The sequence below is a fragment of the Amyelois transitella genome, chromosome 12 (genome assembly GCF_032362555.1).
Source record: "Amyelois transitella isolate CPQ chromosome 12, ilAmyTran1.1, whole genome shotgun sequence".
Lineage (NCBI taxonomy): Eukaryota > Metazoa > Arthropoda > Insecta > Lepidoptera > Pyralidae > Amyelois > Amyelois transitella.
Window position 1 is genome coordinate 2,932,174 of NC_083515.1, and position 22,094 is coordinate 2,954,267.

The window sequence follows — 22,094 nt, forward strand, 5'->3', positions numbered from 1 at the left end:
TTTGTATGACAGAATAGAAAGGCGTGTATCAGTCACAGACAGGTAACTTGCAATCAATTAATTGCCAACTTCAAGTCATACAATTATGTAACTAACGTGATAGTTCTTAGTTACCTATAAGAAGTATGTATATATATATTTATTCTACTTGAAAGTTGTTCACATTTCTCAATAATTAACTTTTAATTCCACCAGCCGTTTGACTGTTACAGCAAATGACATCAAATCTAAAAAAAAAAATATTTCTCAGAAAATATCTGTATCATCTTTATAAGGCATGTTCTTTAAAGATTACATGTAGTAAAGGACAATGGTAGAATAAAATACACAAGGTACTTACACAGGCGATGCTTATATCCAAGGAAATCAAACTATGAGTGTCTGGAAATGATTCAACAAGCGCCAGCACACACTATTGAGGTTCAGACTAATTACTGAAGACTTTTTTTTTGTTCTAGTCTAGTTCGTGGCTATATTCCATATTCTATTTTATACATTCCACTAGCGACCCGCTCTGGCTTCGCACGGGTAGTATTTATACATATAAATTTCCTCTTAAATCATACATATATACATATTATTACGTCTATATCCCTTGCGGGGTAAATAGAACCAAGTCTTAAAAGAGCTGAAAGGCCACGTTCAGTTGTTTGGCTTAGTGATAGAATTGAGATTCAAATAGTAACAGGTTGCTAGCCCATTGCCTAAAGCCAAGTTTATAAGCGAATGCCTTATTCCTCTTAAATCACTCTTATTTATCTATTAAAAAACTGCAACAAAATCCGTTGTGTAGTTTAGAAGATCTAAGCATACATACAAACATAGGGACAGACGCAGGATGCGACCTTACTTTAAACTATGTAGAGAAACCTAATTAGATTTAACTTTTTAATAAAGTATGTTTTAACTAAATATAACAATTATTTATGAGATGGTTAAATAAATCAAACGCACTTTTGAACAGTTAATATAAATATATTTTGAATTATTCAGAGGCTTTACAATATTTGGAAGAATGGCCGAACTTTATAATTAGTCATGTTTACGACACACAGCTTACTCAATGGTTTTTGTATAAAAAATAATATAATACAATGTTACGAAAGCGTGACATCATAATCTAAAGTGGGATATTAAAATTTTCACTGAACCAAGTTCGCACGAAAGTATACAAAAGGACAATAAGTAAAGAGACTGAAAACTTTTTTACTATAAGTATAGTACAAATTATACCATAAAACCTCATGTTTTATGAAGACTGTCTGGTCACTTTTATCTAAGAAGGTACTTATTTATACTAGAACAATATACCACAACAAAGAAAAAACTAAATGTACCTACTTAACTGTACTTTTAAAGGTTCTTTCATCATTAGAATCTAAAAGTAATTAAACCTATTTTAAAATTAATTTGTATCCTTACAACTTTATAGTTTAGGATATAATAATGTTAATTTCCATCGCAATCTTTATTTAGGATTATGGAAAATCTTGCCCAAATCGAGTTTTATACACATTTTGTATACTTCCCGTGTGACCAAGGTTCAACAGCGCTACATACAGGTAACATCAATACATATTGCGTTATACATACACAAATGATTATGATACAAAGGACGCTGTTATTCACACGCTAACATATCCGAGTGTTAAGAAATTGAGTAAGATAGAAATATATCATAAATTTCGATATCTGTTGTTTTGTTACAATTATTGTAAAATTGTCTATGGCTTCCAGTCGGGAGCCAATAAGTTATCCTCAGGCGCGCCCTCAATATTTTATATAACGGTGAGAAGCATGTTTCTTATTATCTGTTATCGCGAACGACATACGTCGAAACAAATTGCTAGTTTTTAACAAATAGAGCATACTGTCTCACTTCAATATGATAGTGAGAATGGACTGGTTGAAGGCCTTTCCACCCTAAATGTATATCTGAAAGTTATGTAGTCCATTGTCAGCGCGTGATCATATAAGCCGCTTAAATACATCGTTACAGGTAGGTACTTATACATTAGGAATAAAAGAATCAATGAAAATAAAAGGAATATTAATTTTATTAATTTAACACTAACAAGTCCATTTCAACTTATCGAGAAATGCGAAGCTTCCCTATTATGGATTCATATAAAATGCACACCAAATTAAATGGCGTTAGTTATATTTTAGTTAATACTAAATTACCGTTATTTACATGCTGATTCTTCTAAATATATTTGCATCTGAACAATACATACATTAAAATCTTACGGCTATTGTTTTGTGCAATTGTTGGTGCTTTACTAATTTTACACATTTTTACGGTCCCAGTAGGGTACAAACGTCATATATTTCCACGATGATAAAAAATTTAACAAGCCTTAACCCTTAAAAGTGTGAATACAGATGACATTGAAAATACTGTCGTTATCTCTGTTCTAAAACTAATGTAGCATGGGTACATACATAATTTTTGTAGTGAAGTAACCGAATACAAATAATGTGAAGTGACAATAAAAAAAAATACAAAATAAAATTCTTCATCGCATAAAGACTTTACTATAGAATAGCAAGCAGTAACAATTGCACACATCTTAAACACAAACTTACGTGTACTATTCCATCTTACAATAACATTTATATTTTAGGAGTGGATTTAGACAGTAATTAACTTAGTGCCATTTTAATAAAAATTGTATGACCTTAGAAATTGGCTAGCATAGTGTAGAAAGAGGCCCCCGCAAGGCAGTCAATTAAAGCCTAAACCCGTTATCACATTTTCAGCAGAAAAGTGCCCTCTCCTAATAAAACTAAATGGCGATACATACAGGGAGCGGGTGCTACGGATATTGAAGTCCTAGTATATTTATGTAAGATAACACACGAGACACATGATTTTTAACTAACGACCGCATGGCATTTATTTATAGATAGATAAAAAAAACTCTCCTTCCAACATTTCAAACAGAAACAAAATCCGTCCTCAACTTTTCGAGATTAGTGATTTATACCCACTTTTCGTTCGTTTGCGTTATCGTTGGCTGGCAGGCAGTTACTCATTTTTTTAGAATATGTAGCTTAATTTTTTTACCAGAGAAAGATCAATAAAGAAAATAATTTTTGTCTTTAATTTTTAGAAGTTATTGTTAGTTTTGTAGATATCTGTGTGTTTTCATAAATATGTACAAATAGAAGGGTACCAAGTGTAATAGGTATCTATTCAAGAACGTTGACAAGCCGTATGTGTTCTTTATCTTTTGTTTAACTTCACAGTTAGAGAAAGAATGTAGTGAACAACATATATCTTGTCAACATCAATAATCCCGATGAACCTGCTCCCTATTCGTATTGCTCTTACACTACGTTTTTGAAGCATAGCAAATGTTAAAATAATTATTCATACACAAAGCAAGATTACACGTTAAAATTCCATGTTAAAAAGATACAAATTTGGCAACCGATCAAACCGCCAGTTAAATCTAGATTATTGACTGAAAATCATCTTCTACCACTACTTCTATAGCATATGTGGTAGAAATCGAATATTGATTTCATTATAAAAAATATCTAAACGTTTCTATACTTCAAAATAGTAGGTACAAAATTCTAAAGTCTCAAGCAGATGACGAGTGTAAACATCTGCTTGCTTCATTTATTTAAAATACGCTGTAAATTGTGCGATCGTGATAAATTTCATCGAATTAATTCCGATTGTAAATCGATTACTGAAAATGGATTACCGAGGTCCATTCGATTGGGGAATCGAATAAAAGTAAAGCGTGTCTGCTGCGTAAAAACTAACTCTACCAGTTAGGTACAAGTATTCATATTTCGTTTTTTTTTGCATGGTGTGTTATGTGTGCGTGGGGACAATCATATTATTTTAACAATACATTAAGTATTTATTATCTCACACATAAAACTCCGCACATCTATGAATCGAAACATTAATGTTGACACCTCACACGTAGACATTTAATCGTTAGTTAAATCGAACCTAAATCGATTAATCGACTGGTTTCTAAATTACAGCTTATCCTCCACGATATGTATCTAACGTATTGGCATTTGCGCGCACGCATTATAAAAAAAAGAAAATCAATAATGACCGTAACAAGTTATACATAGTAAATACAATAAACGCATTTTTAAACAAATTCGAACATAGACAGAACTGTTTAGTGATATTTATTGACTTATCGATTTAAAATAAAATTTTACAATATTACATTTTTAACATCTATTACTTTGAAAGGCTATGAATACGAAGCGTAGACCTGCCGCTTTCTTAATATATACTGTACTTATCGACAATTACATTGAAATACAACAATTGGGAACGAAATAAGCAATAATAAATCGAAAAATATAATCTCTGTCTAACACAAATTTCAACAATTCCATTTTAAAAACCACTTTCATTTCAAATCGATTAAAAACAAAATTTGTACCGAACGCAAAGGTTTATTTTAGCAACAAGGAATGTAACATTAATTGTAAGAGAAAAGATCGCATAAAGGGAAGCACCCAAATGAGTTAAACTCGGATAAAAAATACACAACTGACAGTTGTCTCAATATTCATAAATATTTTGTGATATTTATTACAAGTACTTACTTGCTTGACACCACACCCTTCGTTAGAAAAATGTATAATATTGCTTATATAAATGTCTCATATGCAAAACTATTATAATTTGATGTTTAAACATTTTGCATTTATAGACATTTATGATAATTTTTATAGATTGTGCGCGATTATTCCTCTCGATATCACTACATACCTAGATTTAAGACCTAATTCTAAACAACTTAGATGTCGAGCAAGCAAGTAAACCATTTACAATCCCATCTATAAAAAAGTTATGGCTGTATGCTCCGATACACTTTTGCCTTAAAAACAACAACGCACCATAGACAACTGTCAGCGATTACAGATTATATAAAAAGCGATTACATTACGGAGCTCACTCACACCGACCCACGTTACAATAATGCGTATAACAGTAAAATTTAACAGCTATGTATGCATTCTGTTGCAGTCCATTTTAACAGCACTATGGCCCCGTGATGGGGACTGGTGTTCGGTGCTCTGTTTTGAAAAGCTTATGCTGAATTACACTGGCTTCTCGTAGTGCAGCTACACTATCTGGAAAGAAAGTATAAATACGAATGTTACTAACTACTTCTAACTACTAATAGGAAGTTCTAGAACTACTAATAGGTAGTTCTAATGTAACATACCAACTAAAGTTACAGTGTATCTTCAGCAGTGGGCTTTGTCAAAAAGTCGAACACTTTTCAAATTATTTTTGATTTACTTTCCCTTGACACTTTAACTTACCGTCTACCCACTACTTCACTTACCAACGTAAAATTATTTTAAAAAATCGTATTTATAACTGAAAAATTAACATTATTATGATGGAACATTACTTTCCATGAAAAATTAATAGGCATAAGAAAACTTAAGAGTTATGCTAATTATCTTTGGTTTCTGCAACTCCCTCTCATCATAGCTTTTTCCATCTCATTGAGCGGAACACCTGAACATGTCTCTCATTATTTCGAGTTCAACCCGCTTAAAGTAAAACATACCAAGAAAATACAACTCGAACTGTCTTTAGGTCAAATCCAAAACACTGCTTCCGCTCCAACCTCGCCGAATACTGTCTTTACAAGAACTATTTCATTACAGTATATAACAATAAGACATACCAAGTTGGCAGTTAGCGCCTCCATTACAGAATGGAACACTTCCGACTCCGCGACTTGATCGGCTGCGAGGGGCACAGCACGGCGCGGATTGCCTCGTCGAACACCGTCTTCAAACCTTTCTGCGTGAGCGCAGAGCACTCGAGATACTTCACAGCGGTGATTTCCTTTGCCATGCCTAGACCCTGGAAATTAAAAGGTTTAATATTAAGTTACAATCTGTCGTCAGACTTATTGCAGCAACAGCTAATAAACGCGGGAAAAGATAGGTTAGGAGGTGACTGTGGGTTTAACGCCAGGAGGAACATGGGCTATGATAAGTTTTGCCTGAGACTTCAACTCCCTATAGTAGTTCGACTCCTAATGGTAATTATGGTGTTATTAAAAGCTCCACACACAAACCGCCTATCTGTTGAACTTTGGGCAAGCTGGTGAAAACGTTTTCGGAAAGAGGACATGGAATTTAAGGACGGAGAGAGCAGCTCTGGAAACACGCAAAGAAATTAAAGTACGAGAGTCACAAAAGCAGCTACAAGCAAACCAAAAGCATGAGAATATTTACCTGGGGGTATGTAATAGGCGCTAATTTCTTGTCCTTCAGCTTTTCGATGGTGTCTTTGTCTTCGCGAAGATCCAGTTTCGTGCCGACCAGGATGATGGGCGTTGATGGGCAGTGATGCCGCACTTCGGGGTACCACTGGAATGGTCAACATTAAGAAAAATTATACTTCCGTCATATATTTGATAAAGGTTTTATTGGATAAGAGCATGATCAATAATGGGTAATTTAGTCAGATAAGTTTGCTGGGGTTAGATAGGAGAAGCTTCGTTTTAAAATATGACTTTTCCTATCCAGGGTAGTTGTCATACGGGCTCCTTTTCAGAGAGAAAGAGACGCAACAAGGACTTTCATAGATATATAATACCAAAGTATGGCTCTTTGCATGTCTAATCTTATGAAATGATGTATAACGATCCCGCATAAGACACATATTTTATTAAATTTACATATTGGACTATGGATATGAAAATCTAGGCTTAATTAACATAGTTATTTGTCCTAATGGCTAAATGTGAATGTATTTATAATATCACAAAATGTATAATTTACCTTAGCCCGAACGTTCTCGAATGAAGCGGGATTGACCAGAGAGAAGCATATGAGGAACACGTCGGTTTGTGGGTACGATAGAGGTCGCAGCCTGTCGTAATCTTCTTGACCCGCCGTATCCCATAGACCCAAGTTGATGGGTTTGCCGTCGACCATAACATTAGCGGAGTAGTTGTCGAATCTGAAATTAGGACAAATATAATTTTAACATGGTGTGCAAAAGTTGTATGAGCAGATATACAGTCATGATTTCTTTTCATTCTATCATTGATCTGAACGTGGCCTTTCAGAAATTTCCAAGACTGTTGGCTCTGACTACTCCGTAAGTGATAAAGACGTGGTTATATGTATGTAATGTATTATTGCTTTGGACATCATGCTCTTTGCATACATCTTTTGCTTCATCCACATCCATTAATCTTATCATTTTGGCATCTGACAAAAAAATTACCAAAGACCACTTATATATCGATCGATGATTCTATTATTATTTTTATACATTTAACATAGGTGGCGTTAGTGTGTCAATCTTAACGAAAGTCAACCTAACCCATATTCCGAGTTAGATGATTGAAACAATACCTACGAGACTAGATTCTAATATACAGTATGAAGATAACGTGACGCAATAGTAACCAAAAAAATAACAACACAGTATTTGGATACACCTATGAAGGAATCTACACAATGAAACGGATGAAGTGGCTAGCGCTCATTATTCTGGTATTTACACATTCGAACAATAAATCTTTGCCTTATTTATCAGCAATTAATACATAATTAACACGTCCTGTGTATCGCCGGGTGATTCATGACGTACATATGTTTTATTATTCTTATTGGATAACGTTATCGGGTATGTGGTCAGGGAGACTAAGAAAATTGAAAGAATAACAATGACATTTTGTTTACATTTTACGCGCTATTGTAACTTTGTTTAGTTCTTAGTCTGTAATATGTATGACTACTTACAGTATGTAATGTTATAAGCAAGAGAAATATTACCCTTCCGGCTACCTGTAACCGGCTGGGTAGACAAAGGTCTTTCCACAAGTCAAAAAAAGAGCTTCTTAGCCTCTACTTCTGATTCTTCAAAATCGTCTTACCATCTGACATCAAAGTCAAGATAATATTATGTTTGAAATCAAATGAGTTCATTACTTACACTGTAGGTATATATTCCCCAGGGAAGGCATTTGTCGTGTAGCTGATGAGTAGGCAGGTCTTACCGACGGCACTGTGAACAAGGAAACGGAATTTTAAATAGTGGCGACCTCTTTTGTGATGCGGGTGACCTAAAGATGAAATACCCACTTGGGCACGCCTCTGGCGCAAGGATAAACAACGCTAAGATGTAGAGGTTCCATCTCATTAATCATTTATATAATCACGTCTTTATCCCTTGCGGGGTAGACAGAGCTAGCAGTCTTGACAGACTGATAGGCCACGTTCAGCTGTTAGGCTCAATGATATAATTGAGATTCAAATAGTGGCAGGTTGCTAGCCAATCGCCTAAAAGAATAATTCCAAGTTTATAAGCATATCCCTTTGTCGCCTTTTACGACATCCATGGAAAGATGTATAGGTAGTAAATATCGCATCACCAGCACAGCACTACAATCATTAATTTTTATTGGTCGATTGTTTAAAGTTTGAATCCGAATACAATGCTCTTTTATTGTGAATTATCAAATAAACGAAATTTGATAATATTTTACTAATTTTTTTCGATACGAGTATCAAAATAACTTTAAGATTGCCTAATTTTTAAACCCTTTCAAAACTAAAGCTACATAGTGAAATAGACTCTAATTTAAACCAAGATTTATAGTACAAGATCCGGCTGCAAAATCACTACGTTCATCGCGTAGTTAATCAAACTCACATTTTAACATACATTTATGAATAGGATAATACATAGATAATTGGGTGCCAGTCAATAAGTGGCCGCAAGTAATTTTAATTAAATTAATGTTAATTAATTTTCTAAAAAAAATTTCGTTCACTTGTTTTTTAAATAAAATATCATCCACATCATAGAAATGTATGTAAAGAATTCGAAAATCAATGGGTGCCGTTACACACTCGGCCGCAACTACTACGCAGCCAGGTGTAAACAGGTAATATTTTGGTCTATTTATACGTTCATGTCGTACACGCATGTTTTTTATATCAAATTAAAGCTAATTTTTTTTTTAATATGATGATATATCGCTGCCTGTGAATAAATGGCCGCAAATTAGGGTTGCTAGCTGTTAAAAACTCGAGGTATCCGAGATAAAGTGAAAGAGAGTTAGCGCGTAACGCCACTTCTTAGACAAGGATGGCGAGTACCAGCTGTGCGAGTATTTGAAGCCATTGCGCACACGTATAGATAGGGTTCTCAACAGTCATCTTTTTTGTAAAAAAAATAAAACATACTCAAAATTCTATTCTTTATAAGTACGCTTTTTTCATTTTTACTTGATCAATAAACAATTTTTTATTATGAAATAAATATTTTCTTATTTTCAATTTTTTTTTGCAGAATATTAATTACTTAATTATAATTTTGGAGTAAATGTAAAGTCATTCGTATTACTGTTTGCATCGCTGGCTGAGAACCCAATCTATTGACGCGTGCGCAATGGCTTCAAATACTCGCACAGCTGGTACTCGCCATCCTTGTCTAAGAAGTGGCGTTACGCGCTAACTCTCTTTCACTTTATCTCGGATACCTCGAGTTTTTAACAGCTAGCAACCCTAATTTGCGGCCATTTATTCACAGGCAGCGATATATCATCATATTAAAAAAAAAATTAGCTTTAATTTGATATAAAAAACATGCGTGTACGACATGAACGTATAAATAGACCAAAATATTACCTGTTTAAACCTGGCTGCGTAGTAGTTGCGGCCGAGTGTGTAACGGCACCCATTGATTTTCGAATTCTTTACATACATTTCTATGATGTGGATGATATTTTATTTAAAAAACAAGTGAACGAAATTTTTTTTGGAAAATTAATTAACATTAATTTAATTAAAATTACTTGCGGCCACTTATTGACTGGCACCCTATTATCTATGTATTATCCTATTCATAAATGTATGTTAAAATGTGAGTTTGATTAACTACGCGATGAACGTAGTGATTTTGCAGCCGGATCTTAGACTATTATATGTAGGAGACAATGGAAAACTACTAACAGTTATCTGTCAATGATTCCATCTCTGTTTTATCGCTGTCATTGTAATAAAACCTCCGGTTTACGACTTGAGTATTTCTTTATACCAGCCGAGATTTGGCTTTACAGCCATAGTGAAGTGTCTCATGATCATGATGATAATGTGACTAAAAATTATTGTTTCCACAACAAGTTTAGAGGCTTTCACGTTGTTACATCCATAAAATGTCTTAACACTGCTTAAGAATCTCAACTATTATTAAAAATGCGAAAGTAAGTTTGTTTGTTAGCACTTCACGCATTTCCTACTGAACAGACTTTCATCCCTGTAAAACCTATAATTCCCGATTTCTTATGTGTTCGAAAAACCGGAATTCTTTTGTGGGTTGCGCTAAATTCGCGCGGTAAAAACCTGTATTCTTTTGTAGGTAACACTAAAATTGCGCGGGCGAAGTTATAATAGCCTGTTTCCTATAATTGCTTAGAAGAGAAAAAGCTACCTTCTTATTTTATGGGGGTTATCAATCTAGTAAATATCCATATAATAAAAGTATACCTTAATAACTTTGGACTTTTAATATTTACTAGAGAATCCAGCGACACAATATTGTACTCGTATTTCCAGGCACGTCTGGAGGTCAGAGTGCAATTTAAATCGGTCGAGTTTTATTGCGATGTATTCAACCCTCGTAGTGCGAGTACGGCATCCTGTCAGCACTTATTAGGGCTGTCATTTAGGACTATTACATAAAAAGAAAATTGATTTTAACAAATAAACTTTAAAATTATATACTAATTTTATTGATATTTGGCACCGAGACAAATGTAACACATCAAGAGTAACATTTGTTGTTTTTTTGGAAATTCTTTTAGGAGGATACAATTAGAATGAAACAACCATTTTACGGTATATTTGCAACTTAAGATACTCTTAGATATATAATAAGATAAATATTTTTGTAAGTAACACGTAAATTATACGGTGAAATTTAAAGTAATATCGTAAAAACGGCTAAATAACGTTATTTCCTCAGAGAAATGACGGTCTCGCTTCTCTTTTATGATTATGAGTAATTTAAACTCGAAGATACTAAAGGTAAAATTTGCGCTCGGGGTAAGTTAATTTGCTATTAAAGTATATGCTGGGTTAAATGACAATTAAAACATCATCATTTATTCTTTGTCATGTGTGTAGACAATTTACTTTTAAACAATAGTTATCTATCCGATCTCTGTTTCCGATAATGTTATTGCGGCGAGGTTAAAGTTACAATTAAATGTTACCACCAATATATGGGAATATTGTACTCATATTTTTCTGATACCACACTATAGATGGAAATTAAACCTAATTTTGTTGTAATTAATTCAGTAATATTAAATGTACTTCCAAATTCCATCACACACTGCGACACAAATTACTTCATTGACAAATGATACTGATTTCTAATGATTCTATTGATAATAAATAGAATTCGTTGATGATGATGTGGCAACCCTTTAACAGCACTGCACATCGCGGCAAGTAACCGAACGTAGTGAAGGATCAGTCAGTGAATGCCCCCGAGTCGGTGCGTGCGTTCGTCTTCGGATACGTAGAACAAAAAAAGTATTCTACTTAACTACTATTTTATTTTTATTTAAGTAAGTACCTACTCTTAAATAATACGTGGCCTTTCAGCCTTCTTCTTCGCGAATTCTCCAAAAGCGAGAATTCTGATTTTGAACTTTCGCGTTGCACAATTTATAAATAATACAGGTATTAATCGTGCCCATAACGAACCTTATATCCGTGGTCACCAAGCGACGCTCGGTATCATTGTAACATGACTCGAAACGTCCGAGACAAATAAAGTACGTTACAGTTGGTTCTGTCTACCCGATAATGGATAAAGACGTGATGTCTACATCTACACGTGTACATACATGTATATGTATGTAAAATTATAAGAATTACTGAATTGCATAAGCATACAAGGTTTATAAAAGAAAATGAGGCAGAAGATAAAGATGGAGGATGAAGTAGAAGATATTCATTACACTTGACTTGGTATAAATAAACTATAGGATAGGTAGGTATATATATTATTAGACCACAAGATCCTATCGTTCAAACCCAACCATAAGTATAGAGATTGAGTGCTCAGTCATATCGTGACTGAGTCATCGTCTAACCGTGACTCAGGAGGTCAAGGAAGTGTAAATATTATGCTTTAATCGAAAACAATCGCTGTCGCGATTTACTCATCGATCATTCGAATAAAACTGTTCTTTGTTTTGTTTCTTGGATCTTGGATTACAAAAAAGCAACGGCAATTTTACTTCTTCTTCATTTAAAATTCTAGATAATTGTCTATTAACTGTTGCTGTATGGTATCCGTTACCAATTTAAAAATAAGGACATCGCCATCTCTTTCCCATGGATCATAAATCATGGAGTCATAAAAGGCAACTAAGGGATAAGCTTATAAACTTGGAAAATTGAACGTGGCCTATTGATCTTTTCGAGACTGTTGGCTCCGTCAAGCCCGCAATGATGTAGTCCAAATTTATGTGTAAAAGTAAATTCTTAACTTTCAAAGGCTGTTTTCTTTCTGACACAACATGATATTTATCAAATAAAAAATTCGTTTTTCAACAAGATCATAGGGAATTGTTACCAAGTCCTTAAGGTTCAATGGAATTTGCTGAAGAAGGACTGAAATGGCTTTCCAGTCTACCCTAAGGAGAAGTAATGTAACTAATAATCTTTATCATTATCACCTCAACCGCGACATGTACATTTCAGGACATTGGCCCCAAAAATCTTACCCCCTAGAACGGTTAAAAAAAAAACAAGCAATTTACCTACAACTTTTCAATGCAATTGAAACTGTAAATCGGATGATTCACCGAGCTTAACCTCTTACTAACCATAACGTGCCATGACCGCTAGTTATATATGATATTAGGGCTAGCTTCGTCATCCACTTAGCACTGAAGGTTGCTCCACACTTAACTATGCAGGAAAAATCAAGAATCAATATTAGTATGTATATATCGTGCCGTGTGGTTTCCCGGCACCAATACAAAAAAGAATAGGACCACTACATCTTTTTCCCATGGATGTCGTAAAAGGCGATTAAGGGATAGGCTTACAAACTTGAGATTCTCTTTTAGGCGATGGGCTAGCAACCTGTCACAATTTGAATCTCAATTCTATCATTATGCCAAATAGCTGAACGTGGCCATCCAGTCTTTTTAAGACTCTCTCTCTCTTTGAAGGCTCTGTCTACCCCGCAAGGGATATAGACGTGACCATATGTAATGTAATGTATGATGTATAATTATACATCTTATTGTGCATACACCTTTTTTTTTCTTTTCATGGTGCATGCACCTCTTTGTGGGAATTTGGATCAAATCGTCAGTCGTCGTCACACGTCGCAATGCTTTAATGAAATTCTTTGTACTAGATCTATCTTGCATTGCATTCGTTGTTAGAGCGCCGTCTATACCTAGTGTTACCATAAACTTTCTGCAGTGAATGACTCCGTTTTATTACATAGATATGAGATCAATGCCGTGTGGTTCCAGGCACCAATACAAAAAAGAATAGGTCCACTCCATCTCTTTACCATTGATGTCGTTAAAGGCGACAAAGGGAAAAGCTTATAAAATTGCGATACATTTTTAGGCGATGGGCTAGCAACCTGTCGCTTTTTGAATCTCAATTCTATCATTAAACATCTTGACCGTTATTCGAAGCCTAATAATAAAGTATGAGAGTTGCCATCGCTTCCTTCCGTTTCCTATCCCTTTCTTACTTTGTTTAGCTGTCTCTTTCGCACTATCCACCACCACCAGCAGCAAGCGCCCCTAGTTTTGCGCGCTTTGATTTTCTCATTGACGTCGTTGTTTCTGACCCGTTAACACGTGCCTGGAAACCTGTGCTATATTTGGTTGGTTATACTTTTTGTTCATAGACGTACTTATTTACTTCATTACTTCATATTTTTAAAGTAAAAAAAAAAAAAAAAAAAAAAAATCAGGTATGTGTATCCCTTTTTGTTAATAGCTTTAGCAAAATTATTATTTTGAAGGTAGATTAATAAAACCTTTTAAAAACGATTAAAAAAGTGTATTTGGATGGTCGATTGTTTTTGAACTAAAGGTTTAGTCGCCTTTTACGACATCCAGTTTTTAAACTGGGAAGCCTACTGACGTAGTGCTACCCCACATAAATTAAAAGTTAAAATTATTTTAGACAATTGATTTAAGTGCCAGTTAAGTCTTGTTTTTTTTAGAAAAATAATTAAAGTTTATTAATAAAGTATTGATTCTGTCTCTTATATGCATTTTAGTTTAAAATATGAGTGAATTAAATGGAGAAGTGCCGGAAGATACAAATCGTGTTGATAAACCCAAGCGATCGAGAAAAAGAAAGCGGTATGAGAGTTCGAGTTCTAGCAGCTCTAGTTCGAGTAGCAGCAGCTCGGGAGGCGCAAGCAGGAGGAGTACACGTAAGCGTTTTCGTAATTCTGATCATAAGTTAGATAAATTAATTGCTGAAGTGGCCGGTATTAAAAACCGGTTAGATTCAAATAGATATGACTCTGTCTATCAAGATAACAATGACTACGACTTGCGTGACTTTTTGGGTTGGGCTAAAGAAAATTCAAATCCATCTTACGATGACATATTTTTAAAAATCCAGGACATTTTTGTGACTGGTAATTTTTCGAAAATAAGTAACGATGCTCTTCAGATGGTCTGCGGTCATAGAGCAGAAATTATTCAACAGCGTAGGGAAACTATTTTGGCGTCTGTTAAGGACCCTCTTCATAAAACCCTCTTAAGGAAAATACCGCCATCGTGCAACACGCTTTTTGAGAACGAAAAATTTACTTCTGTCCTGGAAAAAGCCGGCGGAGTTCGTAAGGTTTTTTGGACCCGTGAAAAGGATCGCGTTTTTGCAACGCAACCCGATCCATCCTCGTCTGCTCAACGGAATTCTTCTGCACAGACATCTAAAAAGATTGACAACAAGAGTCATTTTCATTCTCATCCGTCTAAAGCTGGTGGCAGCAGTAATTATGGACAAAAGACATTTCGTGGTCGAGGCGGTAAGCATACAAACTACCGTCGAGAAAATGAAAACCGCACACGGAAGTACTCTCCCTCGTCCCACCGGGACAGGCGAGGTCGTAAGACAGGAAGTCGTTGACTCACCGAGTCCCTTCCAAGCCGGCCAATTACAATATTACCTCGCAAGGTGGAGGCAAATGGGTGCCCCCGAATTTATCCTGAAGATAATTTCAGGTTACCGTATCCCTTTTTTACAAAAACCTCCATTTCATATACCAAATGTAAAAGAAGGCCGGCACATTACACCACCCTCGACGGAAATGACTGTAATCATTATGAAAATGAAATCAGAAGGCGTCTTATCAGTGGTTCCCACGATCTCGCCAAGTTTCGTCTCCCGTATGTTCTTAGTTCCCAAAAGCGATGGAACAATGAGGCCAATCTTCAACCTGAAGACCCTCAACTATTATGTTTACACAAGTCCGTTCAGACTCATAAATATTCACAAAATACCCGACTTCCTGCAGTCATACGATTGGTTGATAAAAATAGATTTGTCCCAGGCGTACTTCCACCTGCCAATTGCGTTATCACACAGGCCATTTTTACGCCTAGTATACCAAAGACAACTCCTGGAAATGAACTGTCTACCCTTCGGTTTGAGTTCGGCTCCAAAGACGTTTGCTGCGTTGAGCAATTGGGTTTGCCAGATTCTTCGGGAACGTGGAATAAGAGTAGTAGTTTATCTCGACGATTATCTTTTGGCGAACCAGGACCCTCAAACCCTGAGAAGACAGGCATCAGAGACATTAATTCTTCTAAATCACTTAGGGTGGACAGTGAATTACGACAAATCAATGTTGATGCCATGCCAAGAAGTAGAGTATCTTGGAATATTGTGGAATGTGCGGGACAACCGACGAGCGCTGCCAGAAAAGAAATGTTTGAAATTGACGGCCATGATCAACAATCTCGTCAAAAACAAAACTGCCAGCCTCAAGCAGTTACAAAGCTTAGTGGGAATGATGAACTTTGCCAGTTTCGTGATACCACGGGGGAGAATGAATTCCCGACGTTTGCAGAAGTTCACAATTGTCCATTCAAAGAATATGACCACAAACCATATTCCACTTTCCGACGATGTTTTAGTGGAGATGTTTTGGTGGCTCAGCCACATAGAGGATTGCTCACGGATACACGTTCCTCATCCATCTCATTACATAGTAACAGATGCGTCAGACCATGCCTGGGGCGCACAAATAGACAATCACTATTTGTCAGGGACTTGGACCGTCCGGGAGAAGCACTTACATTGCAATCTCAAAGAGCTTCTAACTGTGTTCAAAGTGTTAGAAGAGCATGGTCAGAGTCTCCGCAACGCAGCCGTTCATTTGCAGTGCGACAACAAGACTGCAGTTTCTTATCTACGAAACGAAGGGGGGACCAAGTCTCAGCAGTTACTAGATTTGACCCACAAAATATTGAGACTCTTAGACTATCATCACATAAACCTTACTGTACACCACATCCCCGGACTATACAATGTCGAAGCAGATCGGTTATCCCGGTATCAAGCTATTCCCGAGTGGCACCTTCTACCTCGAGCCACACAGTTAATTTTTACAAAATGGGGGACACCCACGATAGATTTGTTTGCTTCCCATATCACTCGGGTAGTTCCCATGTATTGTACACTGGACTACCAGGACAAGCACGCCGAATTTCACGACGCTCTGTCCCAAAGTTGGGATTACCCACTGGCTTGGGTGTTTCCTCCACCCTTTTTGATACCCAAAATCTTACAGCACCTGAATTCATGCCGAGGCACATACTTGATCGTGGCCCCGAGATGGGAGCAGGTGTTTTGGAGGCCCGATCTAAAGTCGAGGTCCAAGGACCCACCATGGACCATCAGAAATCTTTCAGAAGTCCTGATAGATGCAACGACCGGATTAACTCCTCCGAAGGTAACGCAGATGTGCCTGGAAGTTTGGAAATGTGGGGGTGGCGTGATTACCTAAAGGATTGGTCCGACCAGGAGCGTTCCTTACTTCTCAGAAGCTGGAGACCATCCACTATAAAATCTTATAAGCCGGCATGGACCAGATGGTGTCATTGGGCTCAAACAAATAATATTCCTATATCACGGCCCAGTGGGGTCCAACTTGCAAAATTTTTAGCGTATTTACATCAGCATGAGGGTCTTTCATACAGCACTATTTTATGCCATAAATCCGTAGTTTCTACTTTATGTGATCCGGAGTCAGGTGAACGTTTGAGTGGACACCCATTTGTTAAGCGCATTTTAAAGTCCATCTCTTTATCTAAACCAAAAGACTCGAAACCACCTATTTGGAATATTGATTTAGTAATAAGTCATTTAACGCAAATTAATTCGGACACAGATAATTTATATGTTGTTTCTAAGTGTACAGCTTCTATTTTGTTACTTTGTTCTGGTCGTCGTGTGCACGACTTAACCTTACTTCGTATTAATTCGAATAATTGCATAATAACCGGTGATTCAATAACTTTGATGCCAATATTTGGCTCGAAAACTGACTCTGCTGATTATCGCCAGTCAGGTTGGCATTTAAAGTGTAATAAAAACAATAAAAGCTTAGATCCTGTCCATTGGATGTCAACAGGCTTCGAGGTAACTTCCAAACAGAGGTCTTGAGCGAGAAGCCTACTGCAGAAGTGGTGCCGGCGGGTGGCATACCAGCGACAAAGCCTGCGGTGGTGCCTGCAGCTTCGGCGGTCGTCGGGGGCTCGTCGTCGCGTCCGAAACGTGTCGTTGTCAAGAAGTAGTTTCCGTCGGAATGTAACATCGGTTCTTACGAAGTGATTTCTAATAACTACCTTCTTACTTTTTATTATATTTTGTTTTTAATTTATGAGTCAAATGCGGTAGTTGTTGTAGTATATGTCAGATTTGTTTACTTTTGCTTGCGTTGTCTAACTGTCATGAGTCTGTCATCTGTCGTCACTTGACATTGACAGTAACTCTTTTATTTTTAATTTTTTTTTTCTTTTTTAAATATCATCTTTTCGAGATGTTATGATATTTTGTCTCATTTATTAATTATGTTCTTTCTTCTCTAAGACTAGTCTGCTGGCGGGTGGCTCTAAATTGGTTATTGCTAATTTAGCAAATAACTATATATTATATTTTATATTATTTTATTATTATAGCACTTTATTATTATTTTATTCTCATATATATAGGTATATATACAAATAATTTATTATGTGTAGTACAAATGATAGTATTAATTCTATCACTCTTCCACTTAACGAGACTATTGATGGGTATTTTTCTGATGTGCCTAAAAACTTTAACGTAATTCATATTAACGCACAAAGCATACCAGGTCATTATCCTGATCTGTTGACCTGTTTTGACAGCAAACATGTACATGCCATATTAGTTTCTGAATCTTGGTTTAAATCTTGTCATCCTTCCACCTCTTACTCCTTACCGGGATTCCAACTCATTCGCAATGATCGCCCTGATAAGGGTGGTGGTGGTGTTGCCATCTACTTAAGATCTTATATCCCTTTTAATATTATTCGTGCGTCTCAAGTTACTGACTCCTCTCTTGAAGCCGAGTATCTCTTTATTGAAATCACTCTTTCACACACTCCTGTTCTCCTTGGTGTTTTCTATAGTTCTTCTTCAAATATTAATTATTTCTCTAGCCTTGAAACTACCTTAGAAGACATCATGCCCTCCTATATGCACACAATTATACTAGGTGACTTCAACACATGCTTAGTCAAAGGTGATAACCGTGCAAATTCCTTATCATCCATTACTGATGCTTGCAATTTGACCATTCTTCCACTCCTTCCTACGCATCATTTTCCCGGTCGCGTTCCTTCTCTTCTCGATCTCATTCTTGTGTCCTCTCCTGATCTTGTATCCAAACATGGTCAATGCAATGCAGATATTTTCTCCTACCATGACCTTTTATATCTTTCTATCAAAATTAAACCTCCGAAACCAAAATCCAAAATTCTTCTGCAGCGTAATTTTAATGCTATTGACCTTAATATGTTGCGTCATGATGCCATACAAAGTAATTGGGATTCAGTATTTGAAACTGACTCGGTCAATGATCAAGTTAATAAATTTAATGACCTAGTTATAGGCATTTACAACAAACACGCTCCTATTCGACCTGTTAGGGTCAAGCACTTTCCTGCTCCATGGTTGACAGATAGCATTAGGGCTTGTATTGCTAAAAAACACGCTGCTAAGACTAGGTTTAAGTCTGATCCAGTCGGATATCGTGACAAATATATAGAAGTTCGTAACGTTTGTAACAAGATGTGTAGGGAGGCCCAACGCCGTCACATTCACAAGACTGTTCAAAATGGTGATCCAGGCAGAGTCTGGAGGTTTTTAAAATCTTTGGGAGTAGGAAAGAGAAACCACAGTGTTTCCAAATCTCTTAATATTAATGGCCTCAATAGGCATTTCTCTTCTTCTTGTGATTTTGGTGGCAATGATAAAAGTTCCATATTAAACCACCTCAATTCTTTTCCACCTCCCGATTATCCTCCTTTTACGTTTAACCTAGTTACCGAATGTGATGTTCAAAAGTGCGTCCTTGCTGTAACCTCGAATGCTGTTGGGGCTGATGAGATGAGCCGTAAAATGGTTCTGCCCATACTTGACATTATCCTCCCCACTTTAACACAAATGTTCAATAACTCCCTTTCCACTGGTTGTTTTCCCTCTATTTGGAAAAATGCGTTTATTACTCCTTTACCCAAAAAACCCTCTCCATCGTCCTTTTCCGATTACCGTCCTATATCTGTTCTACCATTTTTGTCAAAAATCCTTGAACGTTTAGTTCAGTCACAATTAAATCATTTTCTTCGACAAAATCACATCCTTAATCCCTCCCAATCAGGATTTCGTGCAGGGCACAGTACCACCTCTGCACTTATCACTATCGGTGACGACATACGACTTGCCATGGACAATTCGCAGTTGACCATCCTCACGTTGCTTGATTTTACAAATGCATTCAATACTGTCGATCATGATGTTCTACTCAGTTTGATGCGCACTGTGAACATATCTCCATCGGCAATTATTTGGTTTAGTTCGTACCTCAGTGGCCGTCAGCAGTGCATCCGTATTGATGATGATCTATCATCATGGTGTCACATCTCGGCTGGGGTACCTCAAGGCGGTGTGCTCTCTCCTTTATTGTTCGCACTTTTTATTAACCGTATCACTGATAACCTTCGGTCTTCCTACCATCTTTATGCGGATGATCTGCAAATTTATTGTCACTCTCCATTAGCTGATTTACCTTCCGCGATTTCCTCTATTAATGGTGATTTGATGCGAATATCTGACTGGAGCAGATCTTTTGGAATTAAGGTGAATCCATCTAAAACGCAGGCAATCATAATCGGTAGCCCTTATTTTGTTTCTCGTATTGATTGGAGTTTAATGCCTCCTCTTAATTTTGATAATGTGGTAATTCCTTTTAGTGACAAGGTGAAAAATTTGGGTTTAATATTCGACAACACTTTGTCATGGTCGCATCATATTAATGACGTGAGCAGGAAAATGTTCTTTGCATTCAGCTCGCTTAGAAGGTTACGTAATTTCCTACCTGTTGATACTAAAATTGCGCTGACACAATCTCTTCTTCTCCCCCTCCTTGATTACGCTGATACTGCTTATCTCGACGTCACTGAGGAACAGTTAAACAAACTCGAGCGTCTTCAAAATCTTTCTATTCGTTTCATATTTGGGCTTCGCAAATATGATCACGTTTCTTCTTTCCGTTCGCAGCTGAAGTGGCTTCCTATCCGACTCCGTCGCAATTTGCATATTGTGACAATGCTCTATTCGGTCTTATTTAATCCTTTTTCTCCATCTTATTTAAAGGAGCGCTTCAATTTTTATAGCGATGCCCAAGGCGCCACCCGCAGTCTGCGTAGCACGGTTACCCTACGACTAAGACTACCGACATCCAGCACCAATTTTTACTCCCACTCTTTTACTGTACAAGCTGTCCGTCTATGGAATGCTCTCCCTGTCGATATCAGGAAAGCCCAGACTATTAATAGTTTCAGAAATCTCGTTAAGTCTCATTATCTTTCTACTCTATCCTAAGTATATGTTATTATTATATGTATTTATCTGTATTTATGCGTATTTGTATGTATTATATATAGATATATATTCTGTATGTATGTATATATTTATAATATATTTTATTAGTAGTATGTATCTTATTATGTTCAAACATTTATTTATCTTGTTCTGCGCCAACGCCGATCTCCTGTTTGGTTTCCTTCCACCCAAAGGTTGACTGGAAGAGATTGCTTTAGCGATAAGTCCGCCTTTGTACCATATACTGTATCTGCTTTGTGTTGTTTTGTATGTTTTCTCTTATGGTGCAATAAAGAGTTTTATCTATCTATTGGATAAAAAGACTGATTGACGTTGGGCGTGAGAGGAGAACTATTGCTAATTGTGAAAATTTATTTATATCGACCAGAGGGAAACCTAAACCCGCTACACGATGTATTATAGCTGGTTGGGTCAAGCATTTATTACGCGAATCAGGCATTGAAGCTTCGGCTGGAAGCTTTAGAGCGGCAGTTGCATCCAGGAGCTGGTTAGATAATGCTCCTCTGGAAAGCATTTTAGAAAGAGGTAATTGGAGATCAGCCAAAACCTTTCAAAAATTTTACTGCCGAAAGGTGCTAGAACCGTCTACTGATTCTACTGGCACAATGACGCAGTTGTTTGAATCAGTTTGATTTAATACTTTAAGTTTGATTTATTTTGTTGGCAAAATAAAACATATAATAATATCATTATTATTTTTATTGAGCGATCCACGAGTGAATTTTGAACCTCATTACATGTATATATATTTTTACAGTACTGCTGCAACGCTACACTTTAAATTTTGTTGATGTACCATTACACAGCTCAGTAATCACATTGACGTCATCCACCACCACCAGGCGATAACAAACACGTCTCTCATACTTTATTATTAGGCTTCGAATAAC

General features: G+C 36.4%; 1 protein-coding gene across 1 annotated transcript in view; it reads right to left on the bottom strand.

The window, feature by feature from the left end:
- Positions 1-2,033: 2,033 nt before the first annotated feature.
- Positions 2,034-22,094, bottom strand: part of LOC106142538 (ras-related C3 botulinum toxin substrate 1) — a 43,954-nt gene continuing 23,893 nt past the window's right edge. Inside the window, exons 2-6 of the mRNA XM_013344331.2 lie at positions 7,970-8,041; positions 6,805-6,985; positions 6,256-6,390; positions 5,697-5,878; positions 2,034-5,127 (exon numbers count right to left, since the gene is read on the bottom strand). Of these exons, the coding sequence (XP_013199785.1) occupies positions 5,720-5,878; positions 6,256-6,390; positions 6,805-6,985; positions 7,970-8,041 (547 nt within the window). The 3' untranslated portion in view covers positions 2,034-5,127; positions 5,697-5,719. The remainder of the gene's footprint in view (positions 5,128-5,696; positions 5,879-6,255; positions 6,391-6,804; positions 6,986-7,969; positions 8,042-22,094) is intronic.